The sequence below is a fragment of the Amblyraja radiata genome, chromosome 14, assembly GCF_010909765.2.
Source record: "Amblyraja radiata isolate CabotCenter1 chromosome 14, sAmbRad1.1.pri, whole genome shotgun sequence".
Lineage (NCBI taxonomy): Eukaryota > Metazoa > Chordata > Chondrichthyes > Rajiformes > Rajidae > Amblyraja > Amblyraja radiata.
In genome coordinates, this window is record NC_045969.1 from 7,749,058 (window position 1) to 7,772,405 (window position 23,348).

At 39.7% G+C, this 23,348-nt stretch overlaps 1 protein-coding gene across 8 annotated transcripts in view; it reads right to left on the reverse strand.

Moving 5' to 3' along the window:
• The window catches only part of itsn1 (intersectin 1), a 178,451-nt gene that overhangs the window by 77,316 nt on the left and 77,787 nt on the right, over positions 1-23,348 (reverse strand). For 5 of the 8 annotated variants that reach the window (XM_033032421.1, XM_033032419.1, XM_033032424.1 and 2 more), the window contains exons 17-21: positions 13,716-13,849; positions 7,800-8,017; positions 6,042-6,163; positions 3,227-3,241; positions 514-746 (exon numbers count right to left, since the gene is read on the reverse strand). In XM_033032421.1, the coding sequence (XP_032888312.1) occupies positions 514-746; positions 3,227-3,241; positions 6,042-6,163; positions 7,800-8,017; positions 13,716-13,849 (722 nt within the window). The remainder of the gene's footprint in view (positions 1-513; positions 747-3,226; positions 3,242-6,041; positions 6,164-7,799; positions 8,018-13,715; positions 13,850-23,348) is intronic. The other 3 variants (XM_033032423.1, XM_033032422.1, XM_033032425.1) reach the window with 1 other exon arrangement.

Genomic DNA, 23,348 nt, shown 5'->3' on the forward strand with positions numbered 1-23,348 from the left:
CATTATGTCTATGAAATGTATTAGCCCACGAAAAATTATCATTGCACTGAACTCAATGTTAAATATGGCCATTATGTGTACATACGCTTGAATGAATATATAGCTCAGACTGCAGCTTGATAAAAGAAAGCCATTTTAATTTAAGCATGTCTAAAATGAGAACTGCATCTTAATATCATTAACATTTTGGTTCAATAAGGAAATATTTACAAGTTTTTCAGTGTCTGTTGTAATCCAACCTATCAGAAATATGGCATTTCCACAAATTCAGAGATGGTAGCATGCTACATCAGAGCTCTTGACTCCTGCACTTTGTTGTAAATTTCAGCACAATGTTTTAAGCTTTTAACAAAAAAGTGCCAGCTGAAAAATTATTTTGACATCAAACTATTATTTAGTTTGCATTTAATCACCGATTCACTTTCAATTCTATTCCTGATATATATTTAGTGTAATTATAACTAGTTGCCTGGGATGTGACCTCCCTCTATAAATAAATACACTTGCACTTACGTGGAGCTAAAATCTGCCCAATTGGAGGATGTGGTGGTCTCGGGCATGGGCTGTGCAACACCAGCAGTCACTGTGTGAGGAGCAATCTTTGCAGTAAGTCGTGTTCCTGGTTGTAAAGTGGGCGGCAGTTCACTCTCCAGAATTTTCTCTGCATAATTTGCAGGAAACCATCCAGTTTTTCCCTTCAGTTCACCTCCAAGCCACCCGGGTTCACCAGTCTGGCTTTCGTCCACCTAACACAAAGCAAATTAAGAACATTCAATTGTGTCTCGAAAGGAATTTCCTGCATATAATTATTAAATTTGCAACAAAAAAAAAGCCAGCCTCCAAAACTTAATCTCAGATTCAGTCTATTCACAATGTTTTATCTTTCTGATGAAAAATAGACTATTATCCAAAACTAAAAATGTTCAGAATACCAAAAACAAAGGGACTTGTTTCACTGCTTTTGCAATGCAATTAGTGTATGTTTTACTGCAGTAAAAACATTCCAGCTGGAATCGATGCAGACAGGCAGAGGTATATAATTGTTGGCCAATTAAAAGCAGACGGCATTCTGCAACAGCATTGATTTAAATAAGGAATCTTCAAATTGTCATTTACTCACAAATAGTCAACAAATGTACCAATTAGTGAAAGGCTGAACATGGAATGATTGAAAAATGTTATGAGCCAAAGTTGCGGCATTTTACAAATCGTAAAATTTGTAAACTATCCATGGCAGGAGGAGTTATTTGAGAGTGCAGGGGTGATAAAAGAAGCCTCTGATTTTGAAAGGTACATAACAAGCAAGGACAGATAGATTTCAAACATTCACCATTTCCACCAAAGATCCGCTATAGGATCTTTGATTCCCACCACATTTAACTTTCTTGAACATGGTTAATTAACATCCCCCCAACGGCTGAAGCTTCCAGCGACAATAATGTGTACGAAGGAACTGCAGATGTTGGTTTAACTCCAACCTATTCATTACTGACTGCAGGAATAAATGTATAAATATACATTTTCATAAAATTTATTATTTTTTCTCCAATGCAGTGCAACGTTTAGCTTAAAGTCAGTTAATTAAAATGATACGGTGCAGAAATGAAGGTTTTCTATCATCGTATCTGTCACTCACAATGTGTAGGAAGGAACTACAGATGCTGGTATATGCCAAAGATAGACAAAATGCTGGAGTAACTCAGCAGGTCAGGCAACATCTCTGGAGGAAAGGAATAGGCACAAAAAAGTCACCTATTCCTTTTCTGTAACTCACCATGTTGTATCTCTAAACTAAACTAGTGTGAGCGGATGATCAATGGTCAGCATGGACTTGGTGGGGTGAATGGCCCATTTCAATACTATACTTTAAAAACAAACCTAACTTTTTACCCTTTCCTTCAATGTCCAAATGGTGGTGTAACATTGACAGTTGAAATACTGCATATTATTTCCTGCTTGAACAAAATAATTGAACTTACTATCTTAGATGTGTGCCATTGATTATTTCTATATACTTGCCGACATGGAAACATTCTTGCATCTTTTGATTCTGACATTCACATCACGCAACAAAACGGTATTTTTGGATGAATAGAAAGCAACAAGTACTGTGTGCATTACATACTGAAGGTCACAGATTTGTAATTTCACAGAAAAGGATAGAATTTCACATTTTAATTGCATAATACCAGGAAGAGTCAAGAGAAAAGGCAAGTGCTTTATTATCATATGTACCCAAATGGAAAAATTATATTCTTACTTGCAGCAGCACAACAGGTTTGGAAACACAGTGCTCAATAGATAATAAAAGTAAACAAACAAAAAAAAAGTCCCTGGAGCAACCAAGGCAGTTTGTAGTTTAGTTGGGGTTCATAGTGCTCAATAGCCGGATGGTTGTTGGGAAGAAGCTGTTCCTTCTGGATGTTAGTTTTTTTCCTGATGTGGGAATGAATTGAGAGCATGGACTTGGGTGGTGTGGGTCCTTGATGATGCTGGCTGTCTGTTTGAGACAGCACCTCCTGTGGATTCCTTGGATGGTGGGGAGATCAGTACCCTTAATGGACTGGGCAGTGTTCACCACTTTTTGTAATCTCCTTCATTCTTGGGCACCTGAGTTGTCAAACTAGGTCATGATGCAACCAGTCAATATTCTCTCCACCGTATAGCTGTAGAAGTTGGAGTATCCGTTGACATACCAAATCTCCTCAAACTTCTAACGAAGTAGAGGAGCCGATGGGCTTTCTTTACATTTGCATCAATGTGCTGGGCCCAGGACGGGGACCTTTAGAGAAATGCACACACCCAGGATGTTGAAGGTTTGACTCTCGTCGCCACCGACCCGTTGATGAAGACATGTTTTTTGTGGATCCTTGGCCTTCCTCTTCCAAAATCAACAATCAGTTCCTTGGTTTTACCGACGTCAAGAGCAAGGATGACGTGCTCTGGCACCATTCAATCAGATGACCGATCTCCCTCCTATACTCATCATTATCCGCAACGGTGGTGTTATTGGAAAATTTAAAGATGGAGTTGAAACTCTGTCCAGCTACACAGTCATGGGTATATATTAGAGCAGGGGGCTGAACACTGCCTTGAGCTGCCCTAAACCTTAAAATGTGTTACGGTCAGGTTCTTTGAGATTTTCTTTCACAAACTATAATGGAAAAATACGCAAGTATACAAAACAAATGGAAATGTAGGACCAAAAATGCTGTTGTTGACTTACCCATTCCCCTTTAACCTCCAACAGGAAAGCAAAAGATGAAAAAGGAAAGTAAAATAAAGGTTACAAATTTCATTAGTATATAAAAAAAATAAATAAATAAGGATTTCAAAATGCTTTCTTTAATTAACTAAAATGAATGCACAAAATGCTGACAGAATGTTTTTTAAATTCCCATTTACATGAATTTGGATGACAGGATGGGTGAAAATGACTGTCAACAAGTTTTTTTAAACTAATATAGTGCCAGTTGAAGGTCAGTTCATTGCACTCTTGCCTGTAGACAGTGGGCTCAGAGTTCAAAGCTCCGTACAAATTTCCAGCCTGACACTCTACACATGGCAATAAGCCAACACCAATAAGTATCGAGATACCGTGAAAAGCTTGAGAAGGAACTGCAGATGCTGGTCTACAAAAAACAACAAAGTGCTGGAGTGGGTCCGACAGCATCTCTAGAGAGCTTAGATTGGTGAAGTTTCAGGTCAGATCCCTTCTTCAGACTGATTGTGGTGGGGTGGGAGAGAAGGAGAAAACTAGAAGAGTGGTACGGCAGGACAAAACCTCGAGTGATAGGTGGATGCAGGTAAAAGGGAAGGGTTCATGGGCAGATGGTTGGACATAGGCCAGAGAATAAAAGACAAAAAGGTGTGAAATGTGATAGCAGAGAAGCAAATTATGAAGCCAGAGGAAGGAATAGTAGAAAAGGAGGGGGGGGGGGAGAAGGAATAATGGCTTCATCTAAGTCGGGAGGGGAGGAAACAAAAAGGGTTATTTGTAGGTTAGTTACCTTAAATTAGAGAATTACATCTTCATACTGTTAGGTTATAAACTACCTAGGCAGAATACGAGGCACGGTTTGAGGTGCTATCCAGTCATATAATCTAGTCATACACACATAGAACAGGTAGTGCAAAAAGAAAATGAAAACAGAGTGCAAAATATAATGCTGCAGAAAGTGCAGACACAAAAAAGTGTAGGGGCAGCAATGAGGTATGTTGGGAGACCATGACTTCATTCTAAGCTCTTGAGAGGACTGTTCAGCAGTCCAAAGTATTCTGGTCAATACTTATCCCATAACCAAAATCACAAGGAAGTGGTCGTGATTATATTGTCATTTTCACAGCAACCTGGTTTCCAACAATTCTAACAATGACTACATTTAAAGTTTCATTTATTTGGCTGCATTGCAGTGAGGGACATACTGAAAAGAAAAGAGCAACCAAGCTTTACTACAACATTTTCCACAGCTGAGAAATAGCATCATTACAACCCAGCATGTTTTGAAATCTAAATTTGGGTCAGTACACAAATTTATTTATTTTTAAAATGAATAGTCTGAACTGTGAATGATTTAAGGCCAAACCTGTATCGATCTGAAACATGAATTATTAAGAGTTCATGTTTACTTTGATTACATTTCAGTTTAAAATTCCATTATTTATAATACAGAGAAATCACTATTTACTGAAGAGCTATGATATAATGATCAAACAATCACAGCAAACAAAGAACTTACTGATTTAAAAAAAAAATCTACATGTGCTATTACTTCTACAATGAAGATAGAAACAAACAAATGTGTTGCAATCTATTTAATATATCTTCAAATCGCGAATTCGAACTTTGTCAACTCATTGTTGGAAATCCAAAGCAACCTTTACCAAGGATCAAAAAAGATTACCTAATATTATATTTTTGCATTTGTTTATTTTGCAACATAAATTATTGTTCAAGATTTCTAAATATTAAATATTGATTATGCCATGCAAACATTAGGCATCTTAAATGAATCATGAACTTCCATTCCATTAATACAGAATTTTGTAATATATAGGGATCCAAATAATTATAGCAACGCTTTTTCAAATAAAAATAATTCACAGGAAAGGGCCAGTCTAGGCAATTCTGGTTGTAGAAACTTGGATTGGGTTCCCTGGGGCGTCAGAGGTATCCTGAACACACTGTCAGGGGCGGTGGAGGCACCTATTATAATGGAGTTTGAGAGGCTATTAGATAGGCACATGGACATGCAGGCAACAGAGGGATATAGGTCATGTTCAGGAAGAGGTGATTAGTTTAACTTGGTATCGTATTCTGCACATCATGGGCTGAAGGCCACTTTCTGTTCCATGTTTTATTACTTGCTAGGGAAGCATTTAATAGATCTTGATATCAGTTAGAAAAGGTGGTGGACTGTCGAACCTGCTGTGGCCCACAGGTTGAAAGCAATCTCTGCAGTTATCATTGGTTTTGATGCAATTGAAGCTTAAGTGCCCTCTGATACAACCTGACATCACAATAAATCTGTAGATGCACAAAATAAGACAAGGTTTTTCGATGAAACGGGGGGGGGGGGGGGGGGGGGGGGAGGTTTTTCAGCAATACATGTTTTATGTGAAATTAAGTATTTCCACCAGAATATCTCAAATGCTCAACATAAATTAAATTCCCTTGATGCTGTGGTGTAAAATGAATGAGTCTGTAGTTAATTAAAGGTACACAAAATTGCTGGGGGAACTCAGCGGGTGCAGCAGCATCTATGGAGCGAAGGAAATGCTATAAAAATTACATGAAGATGTCTGTAGTGCCATCCAGACAAATACAGAGCATTGTGCATCGCAGTCAGCGCAAAACAAAGATTTAAAGAATACGTTCAACTCTCCTGTCTCCTTCACACACTTAAACCAACAACAAAAACATTTTAAAAAAGCGAAAGTTAGCATTCAAATTTCAAAGCTGGATAATTCATCCTTGTTTCTCATCCGGAAAGTACCTTAAACCATAAGCTTTTGACCAAGATAAGACAGAGAATGCTTACCATTATGACATTCCCAGGTTGAATGGTAAGCTCATCATGGCTCCTAGCTTCAAATGGGTACAGTGCTTTATAATATACAACTTTAACACCATCTTGATCCGAATTTACTGATGTAGGCCTTTCTGTTGAGAAAATGAAAGGAAAAACAATGTCATTTTATTAAAATAAAATCATTTTGCCGCTGGTTTCACTAAATTCCCCAAGTAAAATAGTGCACCATGCAAATATACAAAATATATAGATTTTGTCTTTGCCATGACAGAACTACAACAGTTTTAACTGGTGCACAACATAGTTGAGGGAATTCAATTTGCCAAAAATTGCATTCCAAATTTTAGCCATGGCTTCTTTCCATTCTAATTTGAGAGTATACAGTCCTTTGAAAAGATACCATTTCTTCATAACTTGCTTAATGCGAGTCAGACCAAACTCCGCATGAAGCTCAATACTTTGTTAAACACGACAAACATTTGCATCTGTGACTTTGACGTTTCCAGCAAAGAAACTTCAGTTAAAAAAAAAAAAAAAACACCCAGGAAATTTTAGGGACACTGCCATCTCACTGATGTGTAACTTGGCTACAACTGCATAGAACAGCACAATGTTCCAAAGGGCTACAGTGTCTGCGTCATACACAAATTAAACAAATCCTTTCTGTCTGCACGTGATCCAAATCCCTCTACAATTTGTGCCCGCCTACAAACCTCTTTAGCGCCGCTATCGTATCTGCTCATGGAGTGATACAGTGTGGAAACAGACCCTTCGGCCCAACCTGCCCACACCAGCCAACATGTCCCAGTTACACTAGTCCCACCTGCCTACGCTTGGCCTATATCCCTCCAAACCTGTCCTATCCATGTACCTGTCTGTTTCTTAAACGTTGGGATAGTCCCAGCCTCAACTACCTCATCTGGCAACTTGTTCCATACACCCACCACCCTTTGTGTGAAAAAGTTACCTCTCAAATTCCTATTAAATCTGTTCCCCTTCACCTTGAACCTATGTCCTCTGGTACTCAATTCCCCTTCTCTGGGTAAGAAACTCTGTGCATCTACCCGATCTTTCCCTCTCATGATATTGTGCACATCTCCTTCAAACATTCTTCCTCTGAGCTTAACGCTGTGCCCTCTTGTCTTTGACATTTCCACCTTGGAGCAAGGTTCTGATCATCTACCCAATCTATGCTTCCCATATATTTTATTTTAATACAAACGTTTATCAGGTCTCTGACCCTCCAAAGAAGACAAGTTTGTCCAACCTCGCCGTGTAGCCGAAACTCTCTAATCCAGTATCTGGATGATCCAATGACACAATGAAGAAGGGTCTCGACCCATTCCTTCTCTCCAGAGATGCTGCCCGTCCCGTTGAGTTACTCCAGCATTTTATGTCTACCCTCTAATCCAGGCAGCATTGTGGCAAATCTCTTCTGCATCCTCTCCAAATCTGCATTCTTCCTTTAATGAGGCCCTGACAGAAGGCAGCAAGCATACAATATGCTTTCTTTACTATTCTACTTGTGCTGTCACTTTCAGGGAGTTATGGAAAAAGAAATCAAGTCTCGAAAAACACAAACAGTGGACTAAATTTGCAAATGCTGAAGTAATGAATGATAAAGAATGAATCAACTTATTCAACCATACCAAACGAGTAAACGCCATACTCCCATCCTTTCATTCGTCGTCAAAATTTCAATGATACAGTAAAACTACGACAATCTCAACTGATTAAGAATTTGGGATTCGAATAGCCAGACTGTACCTGGTGGCTGCCATCCACTCGGAGACGGTTTCTTTGATGGCTCCAGATGTTGTTGGAACATTTTGTTTAATATCTCCGGCTTGCTCTTTTCCTCGGGTTCTCTCTTTTGAAGCGTCTCTTCCCCCCTTCGATTTTCCTCCTGTTGGAGGCTTCTTAGCCGTTTTTCCTCATCCTTTTGAACTTGATCCTGCCAGAGTTTATCACGCTCCTGTGCTGATCTAAAGCAAATTACAAATTTGTGAGATCTTCATAAAATAGAAAAAGAACTTGCAAACATAGGAAGAAAAATGAAGTAAGGGGATATCCATTCACACTTGCTCAGTCATTTTAAATGGAAATAAAAATCACTTGCAATTTAGAATGAGCCATCAAAGAAAGTGTGGTCAGTGTGGCGGGGCCTAACGGCAGCGGCTCAACTGTAGTCTGTCTGTCTTTTTTTAATTTTTGTCTCGTTAAATGTATGTTTTTGATTCTAGTTTTTATTATTTTTTAGCTGCGTTTCTGTGGGGGGTGGGGGGGAATCCGTTTAATCTTTTCCCTGTCGGGTCTCCGTGTCGTTGAGCCTAACATCGTGGAGCCGGCGGTGGCCTCCGGCCGGAACCAACCTGAGGGCTCCAGTCGCGGAGCCTGCGGACTCGCCATTGCGGAGCTGGCCGACTTCGGAGCGGGGAGAGCTGCGGTGGCGCGCGGCTGCGACCCGACTTCGGAGCTTCGGCCGCAGGCCCGGTGGACAGGAACATTGGGAGACCGATTTTCAGAGCTCCCGCAACAGCAACTTATCCCGCTGGAATAGCGGGGTTTAAAGAACTCAGCCGCGGGATTTACCATCGCCCGCCGGGGGTTTTAACATCGGGAGCCCCAGTCGCCTCGACGTTGCATTTGAACTGCTGGACCGCGTTGATTTATATCAACGGGTCGATGGTTGAAAGGGTCAAGAACTTCAAATTCCTGGGGGTGCACATCTCTGAAGATCTTTCCTGGTCCGAGAACACTAACGCAATTATCAAAAAAGCTTATCAGCGCCTCTACTTCCTGAGAAGATTACGGAGAGTCGGACTGTCAAGGAAGACTCTCTCTAACTTCTACAGGTGCACAGTCGAGAGCATGCTGACCGGTTGCATCGTGGCTTGGTTCGGAAATTTGAGCACCCTGGAGAGGAAAAGACTACAAAAAGTAGTAAACACTGCCCAGTCCATCATCGGCTCTGACCTTCCTTCCATCGAGGGGATTTATCGCAGTCGCTGCCTCAAAAAGGCTGGCAGTATCATCAAAGACCCACACCATCCTGGCCACACACTCATCTCCCTGCTACCTTCAGGTAGAAGGTACAGGAGCCTGAAGACTGCAACAACCAGGTTCAGGAATAGCTACTTCCCCTCAGCCATCAGGCTATTAAACCTAGCTCGGACAAAACTCTGATTATTAGCAACCACTTTCTGTTATTTGCACTACCAGTTTATTTATTCATGTGTGTATATATTTATATCATGGTATATGGACACATTTATCTGTTTTGTAGTAAATGCCTACTATTTTCTGTGTGCTTAAGCAAAGCAAGAATTTCATTGTCCTATACAGGGACACATGACAATAAACTCACTTGAACTTGAACTTGAAGAACAAAAGGAAGAGATAAGACTTTTGCCTTCCATTATAGTGCGGTGGTGTTGGAGATTCACTGTGGTGGATGTTTGTGTAAATTATGTTAAGTGTGGGTCTTGGGCTTTTTGTAATGTTAAAACTGTAGAAATGCAATTTCGTTCAAACCAAGCTGTTTGAATGACAATAAAAGGCATTCTATTCTATTGTATTCAGAATGCAATATTAATTGCTGTCGTATAATTTTTTTTGTCCTCTCTGCATATTTAACTTTATCACTGTCCTCCAGTAAAATAGTATTTGCTCTCTTGCTGTATATTAAATATGATTTCAGGTGATCTACCTATTTATTGGCAATTTTCCCCATTTGAGGCGCTGAAATAATTGGTTGTTTGCCTGTTCTGCATACCTTTACTCACTTCCAAGCTGAATTCTGCAGTCAAACTAAAAGTTTGAATCATTGGTATACAACATGATTTTAAAATAAAATCACTGCTACAGGTGGCGGCAATTAGGAACAATGAACAAAGCACATAAGAGTGCATGGAATAGAAGGATATGGATCATGTACAGGCAGACGAGATCAGTTTAATTTGGCATCATGTTCATGTTTGACTGGCGGTGCGGGCTCGACGGACCTGGTGGTCTACTCTCGCACCTACTTTCTATGTTTCTATGACACAAACATTTTGGGCCGAAGGGCCCGATACTGTGCTGTACTGTTCAAAAAAAGAAAAATAGCCATTTAATTTAGAAGTGCAAACCTTCTTGGATTAGAAAGAGCTGTTTCTGTACCATGACACTCCCTTGATTGCATTTCAATTTAGTCTGTTCTGGGTCACACAAAATAAAAAAACACAATTGTTGGGCTCATTCATTGCAATAAAACCACGTAGAAAATGGTGCCATACAAGGAAGGAAGCGCCAGACATCTGTTTAAGGTTGCATATTCTCTTTTAAATACTTGATTTTTTTAAGGTTCAATCTAGTTTCATTAATTTGACTTGTATGGGACTGAGTAATCAGATTGATCAAAGTTTCACATCCATGATGTGAAGTTAACCCAACAACCTAATTACCTCTGGTTCACTCTTATCAACAATGAAATAATCACGGACAAGAACCTCACCTCCAACATTAATAAAATGAAGGTTACAATTCATTTTGGGACTTGACAGCCAAATATTTAAAAATAACAAAGATTTAAGCAAATTAGTGGCAGGGTTACTCAATTTTTGGAATATTCATAAATAAACTGCAAGGATGAAGTATTCTTTCTTGGAAGGGAATGACCAGGGTTGCTCCTGAGCACAAGGAGGAATTGGTAAATAAAGACAGCAATTTGAACACAGATACAACGCAGCAAGGAATGACTAAGGTTGTGACCAATGCAACCCTGGATAAATTGCATTTAACCTGCTCTGGATACCATAATCCATGGACAAGTGGATGATTACTTGAACTATATCAAAACTCAAAGCCATACAGAAAGAATAATCGGGATTAATTTCAGACTAAGTAACCACACCAACATGATGAGGTGACAAGTTCTACCTGTGCCACAAATTTGTGCTTTTCAGGAAGTTAAAGATCAAATCTTGTGGACTGACATTTCCTTATTAATAAATTTCACCTCGATGATGATACCTAAACCATCTAATGAAGTTCAGTCTTTCTCGCAACAGAGCTACGATGTTAACTCTCCTCTGCACGTTCCTCCCTGACTGCTGATGACCTTTCTCTGAGCTTCTAATATTGCTGCCTGTTCTTGGTTTGCTAAGTATGAAGAAAAGACACATTAAAATGTTAACTGTGCAGCACACACCTCAAACACATTAGCCTGAAAAGTTGTTTAAAATAAAACTGGAAGGCCAGATGGAGATAAGAAACTGCAGATGCAGGTTTACATAAAAAGGCACAAAGTGCTGGAGTAAATCAGTGGGTCGGACAGTATCTCTGAAGAACATGGATAGGCGACGTTCGGATCGGGAGCCTTCTTCTGTTCCGAAACGTCACCTATCTTTGTCCTCCAGAGATGCTGCCTGGCCTGTTGAGTTACTCCAGCACTATCTTTCATTGGAAAAAAGGCCAGGTGAAAATTTGTGCACCAAACCAAATCTCAGATTCCATGTCAGGCCTGAGCTGACCATCATGGCGTGAGCCAACTTTATACTTCAATATATCTGTACTAACAGGACTGAGAGGAGTTAGTCTAGGGATGTAGTTTGTTGGACAATAGGCTTCAAGCAAAGGTAATAATAAATCTATCAAGAATTAAAAAAATTACGTTACTATAAATCGAAAATAAACTTTTGGCAAACACTGTATAATTAACCCAAGTCATCAAAGCATGTCTATGTACTTTACCCACACTGAACGCCACTCCACCATCCCACAAAACCGATGTGGCACCTTATCCAAGTGGACACGATTCACATAGATATAATTTTTTTAGATAGATATAATTTATTACCACACAACCAGGGTCGGTGGAAATTTGGGTTGTCAGCAGCAGTACAATAATAAAGAACACACAATAAAACTAACACAAACATCCACCACAGCATTCATCACTGTGGTGGAAGGCACAAAAATTTGGCCAGTCCTCCTCCATTTCCCCCCCGTGTACAGGACCAGAGTCCAGAGTCAGTCCAGGATCGGCTCTTCCTCACCGGAGACCGCGGCTTTAAGGTGGTGTAGGCCGCAGGCCGGCAGTCGAGATTTAAAGTCCCCGCCGCAGCCAGAAGCAACGTAGACTGCAGGGCCGGCGGTCGAAGCTCCCCTCCAGGGGTGATGGTAAGTCCACGCCGGGCCCGCGGTAGAAGTTGGCCGCGGGCCGGCAGTGATGGCTTCTTCTTCCCCCGGGTCCCCCACGAGGGATCCCGGGCTGCAGACGCCGCACCAGCTGGAGCTCTGCAGACCGCGGCTTCAGGCTGCGACTTCAGGCTGCCGGCTGCCCCGGGCCAGCGAAACGGAGCGCTCCCCTCCAGCGAGGGCTATCCCGCTCCACATCGAGAGTCCACGCTGCGCCCGCCGCTGAAGCCCCGGGCGCGTCTCCGGGAAAGGCCGCGTCGATCCTTGATGTTAGGCCACGGGGGAGGCGACCTGGAAAAAGTCGCCTCTCCATGGAGGAGGCGACCGATGCGGTTTCCCCCTCACCCCCCCACACCACCCCCCACACACCACCCCCACACATAACACACAAAGAAACATTAAAAACAGACTTTTAAACATACGAAAAAATAAAAAAAGGTTGAAAAAACTGACGAGCTGCTGACATGGCTGCTGCACAGAGCAGCGCCCCCTAGTAAATAGGAGTTTTAAGTGGGTTGTCCCAGCCTGTATGTGCATTTCTGGTCGAAGTTTGATAGGATCCAATTCAGAAAAGCATAATTATTTGTTCCCTCCAAACTGAAGGACTGAGGCCGATTGTATCCTATGCTAGAGACAGGTAGCGGGCTCAGAAAAATAACAAGGAAATACACTCAGGGTACTGGGGAGGAGGTGGAGATGGGAAATGGAAGGAGAACCATGCCAACAGTAACAAAATCTGGAATCTTTTATAATAACTATCTATTGTGCTATTAAACTTTACTCATGGTTTTCTGATAATTTCTCTTGCATTTTGTAGAATTGTGGACATGCTCAGTACTAATGTTTATCCAGAAGTAGATGTATCGTTTTGTACAATTATGGGAAAGCAACAGAGGTAACGAGAATACAAATTCACTGTGGCTATTTGTAGAGAAATTGGTACTTCTCTTGACATCTCCTATCCTATCCGCTGCTTTGTTTATTCAGTGCTAACCAAACACCGATAATCCAGTGTCTAACTGTTCAGAAATCCCAGTGGTTTGGCACTGGGGCTCATTGGGGCTGTTTCTCATGCTCCCTTTAAACTCAGCAGGCCCTGCCTCCTACACTCTTTAAACTCACTGGGTTTACTGGAAATTTATGCCATGTAACACTTTAAAAAGGGTGGCATGGTGACGCAGCAGTAGAGTTGCTGCCTTGCAGCATTAGAAACCCGGGATCGATCCAGGCTACGGGTACTGTCTGTATGGGGTTTGTACGTTCTTCCTGGGACCGGCTTGGGTTTCCTCGGTTTCCTCCCACACTCCAAAGACGTACAGGTTTGTAGGTTAATTGGCTTGGCATAAATGTAAATAATTGTCCCTCACGTAGGATAGTGTTAATGCATGGGCATCGCCAGTCGGTGCAGATTCGGAGGGGCTGTTTCCGTGCTGTATCTCTAAACTAAACTGGAAAAGATTATCAGAGCTTTACACACATTTTAAGTGAATAAAATGTAAACACCTCTGAGCAGCTTCTTTCTCGTGTTGTCGTTCTAGTTCCTGTGTCCTCCAGTCTTGTTCCTTCTGCTTCTGCATTTCCATTTCAGCTTCTATCTGTCGCTGTATTTGCTGCTTGTTGTGCATTTCCCGCAGTTCCTATTTTAAAAACAAAAATATAAGTTAGGATTTTGTTTTTTAAATAAAAAGTATCAAACTTGAAGCACCTTCAGATGGACACAATTTCCCAAGCATGGGCCTAATCAGCATGATAAATTGATAACAAAATTGGACCGAGTCTTTCCCAAATGTAGCACCTAACTAGGAACTCGTACAGTACCAGTTGAAGCACTGGATGCCAATGACACAAAAAGAAGAAACTGCAAAAATGTTAGTGCAGAGGATGAAATCCAAGCTGTAGAGAAAATAATACTCCTGGTTAGAGATCAACCTTCACAATGTTAGAATAAATAATGCAGCACAACACATTAAGAACTAGTGAAATATACTCTTAAGGCAGATACAATGAATCAGAAACCAAAGAATTTTCTGCTATTCTCCTTCATCCTGACGAGGAGGGAGTTAATCATTTTAATATTCAAGGGTTGAATCGTGCAATAGCAATTGTTTATATGTAAAAATAAACACATGACAAGGTGCCTTCAAAGGAAATGTTAGAGAAGTTGCATATTTCCTTTTCAAAAAGTTGCACCTAGTCAGAAAATAATGAATCCATACACTCAAGGATTACAAGTAGCATGAGTGATGCACAATTTGAAACTTTGCAAATCAGCACTCCATTCTCAATCATGGTCAATCTGCAAGCAACTCCTGAAATATGCACTTCAAACAAGCTCATGACAGGGTTAAGGGCAATAGTAATGAGCAGCAGCAACAGCATCATATAATCGGCACTACGCAAACTCATAACAAAACTGGGCAGAGAATTGGGGAGATAAAGGAAAACCACTCAAATAGATCATGATCATAGGAAACAATACAGAAAGACTAAGCTTTTTTAAGTTTTATTTTATTTTTTAATATATTTTTTTTAATTTTAAATAAATTTTTATTAGAGGCATCTGCATATCATACAGTACAGACAATACAGTACAGACTTTGTTTAACGGTTACATATGAAGTATCCAGGTTTCCAGGGACCCAGTTACCAAAGTAGCTGGGATCCTCCTTTATCGGTTTTTAAGTTTTAGTTTAAGAGATACAGCGTGGATACAGGTCCTTCGGCCCGAGATTCTCCCCCCCCCCCCCCCCATCGATCACCCATACACTTGTTCTATGTTATCCTACATACCATGGTTAACTTAGAGAAACCAATTAACCTACATGTCTTTGGAATATGGAAAGAAACCGGAGCACCCATGCAGTCACAGGGAGAACGCACAAACTCCACGCCGACAGCACATGCAAGATTGAACCCGGGTCTCTGGCAGCAACTCTACCGTTGCACCACTGTGCATTCCATAAACCACATTTCTGCATCCTGGAAATTTCCTGGATCATTAATGTGTCCCACTAAGGATAATGGCCATTTCACATACAGGCGCTAACATTTTATTGAGTTCAAAATGAGTTCCCTCCCAAGTCCTAATATTTCAAGTCTCCATTTCAGAGAAGCTGAGAGCGTTGAAAATCAGCTGATACACGTTAACAACCTTGATTGCTCCACACTGCAAAATAACGGAGCAGGTAATTAAGGTTTGTTGGCTACAGGAAACTATTTGAGTTCAGAGGCTCAATATCACCCATTACAAATGAATATTACCAGAGAAGCAAGCTAAATATCAGACGCTTTAAACAAAGTAATGCAATTTCCTGCCTTCTCAAAGAAGCTGTCATCTTGTGGCGCATTAAATATTATGCTATTAATTAGCAAAGACTGCTTCCCCCCCACCCCCCATCCTCATTCCATTATTATGAAAATAGAAAAATATGAAAATAGTGTTCTATGTCACAGGTGCAAATTTCAAACAAAGCACTGGATTCCAACTCCTCAAAATAAATGCTGACTTTAACAGTTAACAACATGGAAATAATAGATTTATTTTTAGAAAAATAAATTTACAGGCACAGTTAAAGCTATTTATGGGAAGACTGAAAAGATAGTTTTGTTTTTTTTTAGCTGATCATTTTTGCCCCAAACAGATACTTCAAAGGGTAGATAATGGAATTGTGAATTGATCAGGGATTGGACCATGTATGGATTACAGAAACATCAAGTTTTGCAAAGGCACTTGGCTTTTCAAATTGGGATAATTCAACATTCTTCTTGAATACAACAGTTGAACCACTGTTTAAAATTAGTCCTAACAATTAACAAAAGGCTACTACATGAGACCATTGTACAAGACTGTAAATGGATGCCAAGAAAGTCAGTGGCCTGACTACATAGCATTTAAGTACAAGGTAGACAAAAATACCTGGTTAGACATGCAGTAGCGTAGCTTTAAGTGACCAATGTGTCATAAACAACTCCCCACAGTTTTAAGGTTTAGTATATGGGAAGTTAAAGTCTCCGAGCAATGATATTATTTAAAATGACGATGCACATTGATAAATAGATTTAAAAGCTAGCACCAGAATTATGCACACACTATTTGTAGCATTTAGCAACCAGGCATTAAATGAACTATGTATTTCTAAATAGAAATTGAACTTTATGCCAGAATGAACACTGGCATATTGCACGGGAGAATAAATTGATGAAATACCACCCAAGTTCATTAACAATATGGTGAAATGTTGAAAAGTAGCATCAGCTATTGGCGTTTTACCTCAATGAAAAGTGTTAAACTGTAAATGGTTATCTAATTCAGTTTCCCTTGCCTTACACCATTGATTCACGCATGAGGCGATACAATAATTATTTATTCATTATTTATTGATGGTTACACAACCATGCTTTGCAAAGTCAAGTCTTTGTTCACACTGTTTCTGGGAAAGATCACTATATAATAATTAGTGCAAACAATGGATACCTTTCTCTATTTTATGAAGACTAGCTCTAGGGTCAGTATTTAGAATGAGTTACAAAGGAATGACTGGGGATTACAGCAAGGATCTTTTTTTTCAATCACCATTTATATTTCATCTTGATATTTACAGAAGCAACTGAGAAACTTGGGCAACATTAGCAAAGTTAGCTTCAACTTTACCGCCAACGGTCAAGGAAAACGCATAAAAGGGGTAACCAAAATATGCAAGACAGTATATTAAAGTCTGGCATAAAGAAAAAAAAGATTTTCGAAGTTGCAATATTCTACAACTGAAATATTTTGAGCTCTGCCGCAAGGCCGTTAGAAATTCCAATTACAAAATTCAATAGATTTTTCCATTTCTGAAACTATTCTAAATTTTATTCCTAATCAATATTTCACACCTCTCTGCTTCGGATCAAAACAAATATAAGGCGACCTCTGTCCTAGATTTCTTGGTCATGAAAAATTAGCCGATATCATGAGCTCTAGATTTCAGTGTTGGAGTTGGGGTGTGGGAGGGGAAATCTTGGTGTTTCATGGTCAGGGGTTTGGTTGTAAGGCAGTTTGTGGGGATGATAAAAGTCGCCTCAACATTTCTGGGCTATGAAACAGAAAGCATTGAAACAGTATGTTAGTACCAATCCCCATCTCGGCAGCATTCTTACACACTTCTTATCAGGTGTGGCTTGGTGATAACTTTATGTTACAGAATGAGAGATTGAAGTTTCACTCCAAAAACTCCATTCTTTTATCTGTGCTGATAGTTCAATACAGGGAGTGCTACATTGTTAGTGATACTATTTTTCAAACAGGTCATTAAATTGAAGCTTCCCACTCACCAGCGACTCTTGATGAAACACTTTCTAATTGGACCTATTCAAGGATTATTTTGTGGTCATGCCAATATTTCTCCCACATTTAACATCAAGACAGACCTTTTCACTAATGCTTGGTACTTTAGAGTATCCATGCCAGTAGCTGCTTTCCCAGATTACAACTCAAAGCACTGATCACAACATGCTTTGGCCGGTTTCAATGTCATGAGTGGCACTACATAAAAACAAATCTGCCCTGACTTTTAATCTAGACTCATACATGACGAGTTATCATGGGGAAACAAGAAATCAGAATGGGAAGCAATACGTGGAATTATAAACTAATGTGACATAATAATTTCAGAAATTGAAGACTAAACATTAGTGTTGTAACCATTAAAATATTTGAATCACCTAATAATTTAATTGTACAGTTACTACACTAATGTCAGCCTTTAGTCAGGGATATTGTTGCTATATTTAGTTCTGAAAAATTAAGGTGAACATCAAAGGCCTCTGCAAGGCTAAAACCAAGTTAGACATCTTGATAGGATTTGATGATTAATCCAAATTGGGTTTTAAATATACAGTGCATTCAGAAAGTATTCAGACCCCTTCACTTTTTCAATATTTTGTTACGTTACAACCTTATTCTAAAATTGATTAAATTCTTTTTTTTTAATCTTCAAACTACACACAATACCTCATAATAAAAAGGTGAAAACAGGTGTTTTGCAAATTAACCATAAATAACTGAAATATCATATTTACATAAGTATTCAGGCCCTTTACTCAGTACTTTGTGTGGCACCGTTGGCAGCGCTCCGCCTCAAGTCTTCTTGGGTATGATTCCACAAGCTTGGCACACCTGTATTTGGGTAATTTCTCCCATTCTTCTCTGCAGATCCTCTCAAGCTCTGTCAGGGTGGATGGGGAGCGTTGATGCACAACTATTTTCAGGTCCCTCCAGAGATGTTCGATTGGATTTAAGTCCAGGCTCTGGCTGGACACTCAAGGACATTCACGGACTTGTCACAAAGTCACTCCTGCGTTGTCTTGGCTGTGTGCTTAGGGTCGTTGTCCTGTTGGAAGGTGAACCTCCGCCCCAGTTTGAGGTCCAGAGTGCTCTGGAGCAGGTTTTTCATCAAGGATCTCTCTGTAGTTTGCTCTGTTCATTTTCCCCTCGATCCTGACTAGTCTCCCAGTTCCTGCCGCTGAAAAACATCCCCACGGCATGATGCTGCCACCACCATGCTTCACCGTAGGTATGGTTTTGGCCAGGTGATGAGCGGTGCCTGGTTTCCTCCAGATGTGACGCTTGGCATTCAGGCCAAAGAGTTCAATCTTGGTTTCATCAGACCAAGACCAGAGAATCTTGTTTCTCATGGTCTGAGAGTTCTTTAGGTGCCTTTTGGCAAACTCCAAGTGGGCTGTCATGTGCCTTTTACTGAGGAGTGGGTTCCGTCTGGCCACTCTACCATAAAGGTCTGATTGGTGGAATGCTGTAGATATAGTTGTCCTTCTGGAAGGTTCTCCCATCTCCACAGAGGAACTCTGGAGCTCTGTCAGAGAGACCATCGGGTTCTTGGTCACCTCCCTGACCAGGTCCCTTCTCCCCCGATTGCTGTTTGGCCGGGCGGCCAGCTCTATGAAGAATCCTAGTAGTTCCAAAGTTTTTCCATTCCGTGCTGTAAATTGTTATATGGTTATATGGTTCCAAAGTTCTTCCATTTAAGAATAATGGAGGCCACTATGTTCTTCGGGACCTCCAATGCTACAGATATTGTTTTATACCCTTCCCCAGATCTGTGCCTCGACACAATCCTGTCTCGGAGCGCTACGGACAATTCCTTCGTCTTCATGGTTTGGTTTTTGCTCTGACATGCACTGTCATCTGTGGGACCTTATATAGAAAGGTGTGTGCCTTTCCAAATCATGTCCAATCAATTTAATTTACCACTAGTGGACTCCAATCAAGTTGTAGAAACATCTCAAGGATAATCAATGGAAACAGGATGAACCTTAGCTCAGTTTTGAGTGTCATAGCAAGGGGTCCGAATACTAATGTAAATGTGATATTTCTGTTATTTCTTTAATTACTTTGCAAAAAATTCTAAACAGCTGTTTTCGCTTCTTCATTCTGGGGTATTGTGTGTAGATTGATGATAAAAAAAATTAATCCATTTTAAAATAAGGCTGTAACGTAACAAAATGTGGAAAAGGTGAAGGGGTCTGAATATTTTCTGAATGCACTGTATATAATTAAAAAAACAAATAGTTTAAATTATACTGTGCAGTGTTATTTGTGCTATAAACATACATGATTTATATTTACAGTTATAGATTTAGAACAAGACATACCCATATGCTTTATGAAACACATTATGTTTATAATAGATCAGAGTGCTGAAATGTTGAGGTTATTTTTTACGTATAAAAAATGTAAAAAAAATAACATTTTGCCATGGACCCTAATTAAGCTTTTGGGAGTTCTGACATTAAAATGACATGACCAATGGGAAAAATGGCAAAATTCTGTGTACCTAGCAGATGACTTGTGCAGAAGGTATTTAACACTTCCATTTAGAAATACATTTCAACAGCTGTGTAGAAGCGCATTTAGGGAAGAAACCTTTAAAAAGAAGTCTAAGTAGTTCACGCAGCACAGCAGGAAGCCCAGGCACTGCAGGAATGCATCGTCCACAGCCACAGACTGGAAGAAAAGAAATGTGCATATTTAACTGTAAAAAAAAAAGAATGCGGAGCAGCTGAGACAGGCTCCAATCCTGACAAAAATTTAAACCAGTCGCTTTTTAAAATTGCCTCCAGGAATAAATTCTTTAATAGCTGCCAAAGTACACCTCAAAGAATCAAATCACAATTTTTAAAAATCTCCTTAGACAATAACCATGTTACATTTTCAATTAATTCATTGTATCAATTGCATTAGCCCGAACCATGCGCCCCCCCCCACTCCCCCCACACCTGGTTCACAGTATACAAAAATTCAAGCCAAAAGGAAAAGTAATGAATGAAAGCTCACTGTGAACCCACCCACAGCAGTATGTGCTGTGTGGTTAAATAAAATAAAATATTTTGTGTGTAATATTAGTGACCAAATCCCAAGTAGGTCGAATTAATATTTCCATAAAATCTTATACATTTACCATTGAGAGTAACAACTTTAATAAAAGCATTAGCATCAAAATGCAAGCCGCTCTTAGGCAAGGCAAGGCAACTTTATTTATATAGCACATTTCATACACGAGGCAGACTCAAAGTGCTTCACATAAAAACATGTCATACAATAAATGAAATAATAAAATGAAATAAAATAGAAGAACTAAAAGAAAAGAAAAGCAAAATTAAAAATGCATTATAAAAAGTGCAAAAGTTAAAAGTGCAATGTAGTTAAGATTTAGCTGAAAGCTAAAGTAAACATAAAAGTTTTCAGTCTTGTTTTAAAAGTGGTCAAAGTTGAGGCAAGTCTTAAATCTTCAGGAAGTTTATTCCAGCTATTTGTTGCATAGTAACTAAATCCTGCTTTCCCATGTTTTGTATTTACTCTGGGAATCACTAGCAGATTGGTTTCAGAAGATCTTAGCGGTCTAGAAGGCTTATATAGTGGAAGCATGTCAGTGATATACTTTGGCCCTAAACCATGTAGTGATTTATAGGTGAACAGCATGATTTTAAAATCAATTCTCTGACATACAGGGAGCCAATGTAAGGATTTAAGAATTGGTGTAATATGCTCAAATTTTTTGGTCTTTGTTAGAACTCTAGCAACAGCGTTCTGAACAAGCTGTAGCTGCCTGACAGTTTTTTTTGGAAGACCTGCAAGGAGACCGTTACAATAATCTAGCCTACTATTAATAAATGCATGTACAAGTTTTTCTAAGTCTTGAGCTGACATGAGTCCTCTTAATCTTGCTATGTTTTTGAGGTGATAGTAGGCCGATTTTGTCACTGATTTGATGTGACTATCGAAATTTAAATCTGAATCCATAATGACCCCAAGATTTCTGGCTTTGTTTGAAGTTTTCAGGGACAGAGAGTGAAGGTGTTGGGTTACTTTAAGCCTTTCTTTTTTAGCACCAAAAACAATTATCTCCGTTTTGTCCTTATTTAGTTGGAGAAAATTTTGGCACATCCAGTCTTTGACTTGCTCAATGCACTGGCACAACAGATCTATGGGGCGATAGTCATTTGGTGATAGCGCTACATAGATTTGAGTGTCATCGGCATAGCAGTGGTGGTCAATATTATTATTTCGCATGATTTGCCCTAGTGGGAGCATGTAGATGTTGAATAAAGAGGGCCCTAAGATCGAACCTTGCGGTACTCCACACGTCACGTTGGTTGGTTCTGATACAAAGTCGCCAATGGAAACAAAATAGTTCCTATCTTGTAAATATGACCTGAACCAACTTAAGACTGTGCCTGAGAGCCCCACCCATTTTTCCAACCTGTCCAAAAGTATTGAGTGATCAACAGTGTCGAATGCAGCACTGAGGTCTAATAGCATTAATATTGAAACTTTGCCAGAGTCTGTGTTAAGACGGATGTCGTTTACAACTTTAATAAGAGCGGTCTCGGTGCTATGAAGAGGTCGAAATCCTGACTGGAAGTTGTCGTAGCAGCCAGTTGAAGCCAGGAATTGATTAAGTTGCTGGAGGACAACTTTCTCAATGATTTTACTTATGAAAGATAGGTTTGAAATTGGTCTATAGTTGTTAATAATAGAGGCATCTAGGCTCCGCATTTTTAAAAGAGGTTTAATAACTGCAGTTTTCAAGGCTTTTGGGAAATTGCCTGATTGAAGAGAGCTGTTAACTATTTGCAGTATGTCTATTGCTAGGCAGTCAAAAACATTCTTAAAGAAGTTGGTAGGTAAAGCATCAAGGCAGCAGGTGGATGGCCTTAGTTGTGTCACCGTTTCCACAAGAGTTTTAGAGTCTATGACATTAAAGCATGTCATCATTGCCACGTTACCTTTGCCTAAACAGGGTGGTGATCCAACATTTTTGTTTGAAGCGGTGATATTGATGGCACGTCTGATGCCTTCAATTTTATCTGTATAGAATAATGCAAACTCATTGCATTTCTGCGTGGAATGGAGTTCAGGTGGTAATTGTGTTGGGGGGTTGGTCAGTCTGTCAACAGTTGCAAATAGGGTTTTTGCCTTATTAGTGTTGTTGTTAATGATATTGGAGAAAAATGTTTCTCTAGCACTTTTTAAGTCTAAATTGTAGGCACGGAGGCTCTCTTTATAGATGTCATGGTGAATATGAAGTTTTGTTTTCCGCCAGATGCCCTCTTATTAGGTGTAATATATCTCATATTTTCTTCATGTCTTAATCCATTTTCACCATCATGTACCCTCATCCACATGGTTAGATTGGAAACAGTGGACAGGTGGTATTCCAAGAAAATGTACCGATTAATTACAAAACAGCAAAATACTCAATTTTAAACAAAGTTCAATGCCGGTGCAATTGCTCAATAAATGTATACAATCAATCAAAACTGATCAGGCAGGTCTGAGCCAATGTTAACACAGCTGGGATTGAGAGGGAAAGATGGATCACCCATGATTGAATGGCAGAGTAGACTTGAGGGGGCAAATGGCCTAATTCTGCTCCTAGAATTTACGAACATCTTGACTGAAGCAACATCCAATATTTATCACAAGCAATTCACGTTGATTTTTAGGGACCTTTTAATGTAAAATAGTAAAATGCATATATTATTCCAAATATTCCACTGACCTAAACCTACAAAATATTGACAATATAAAAATACATTAACACAATAGAATAGAATAGAATGCCATTTTATTGTCAC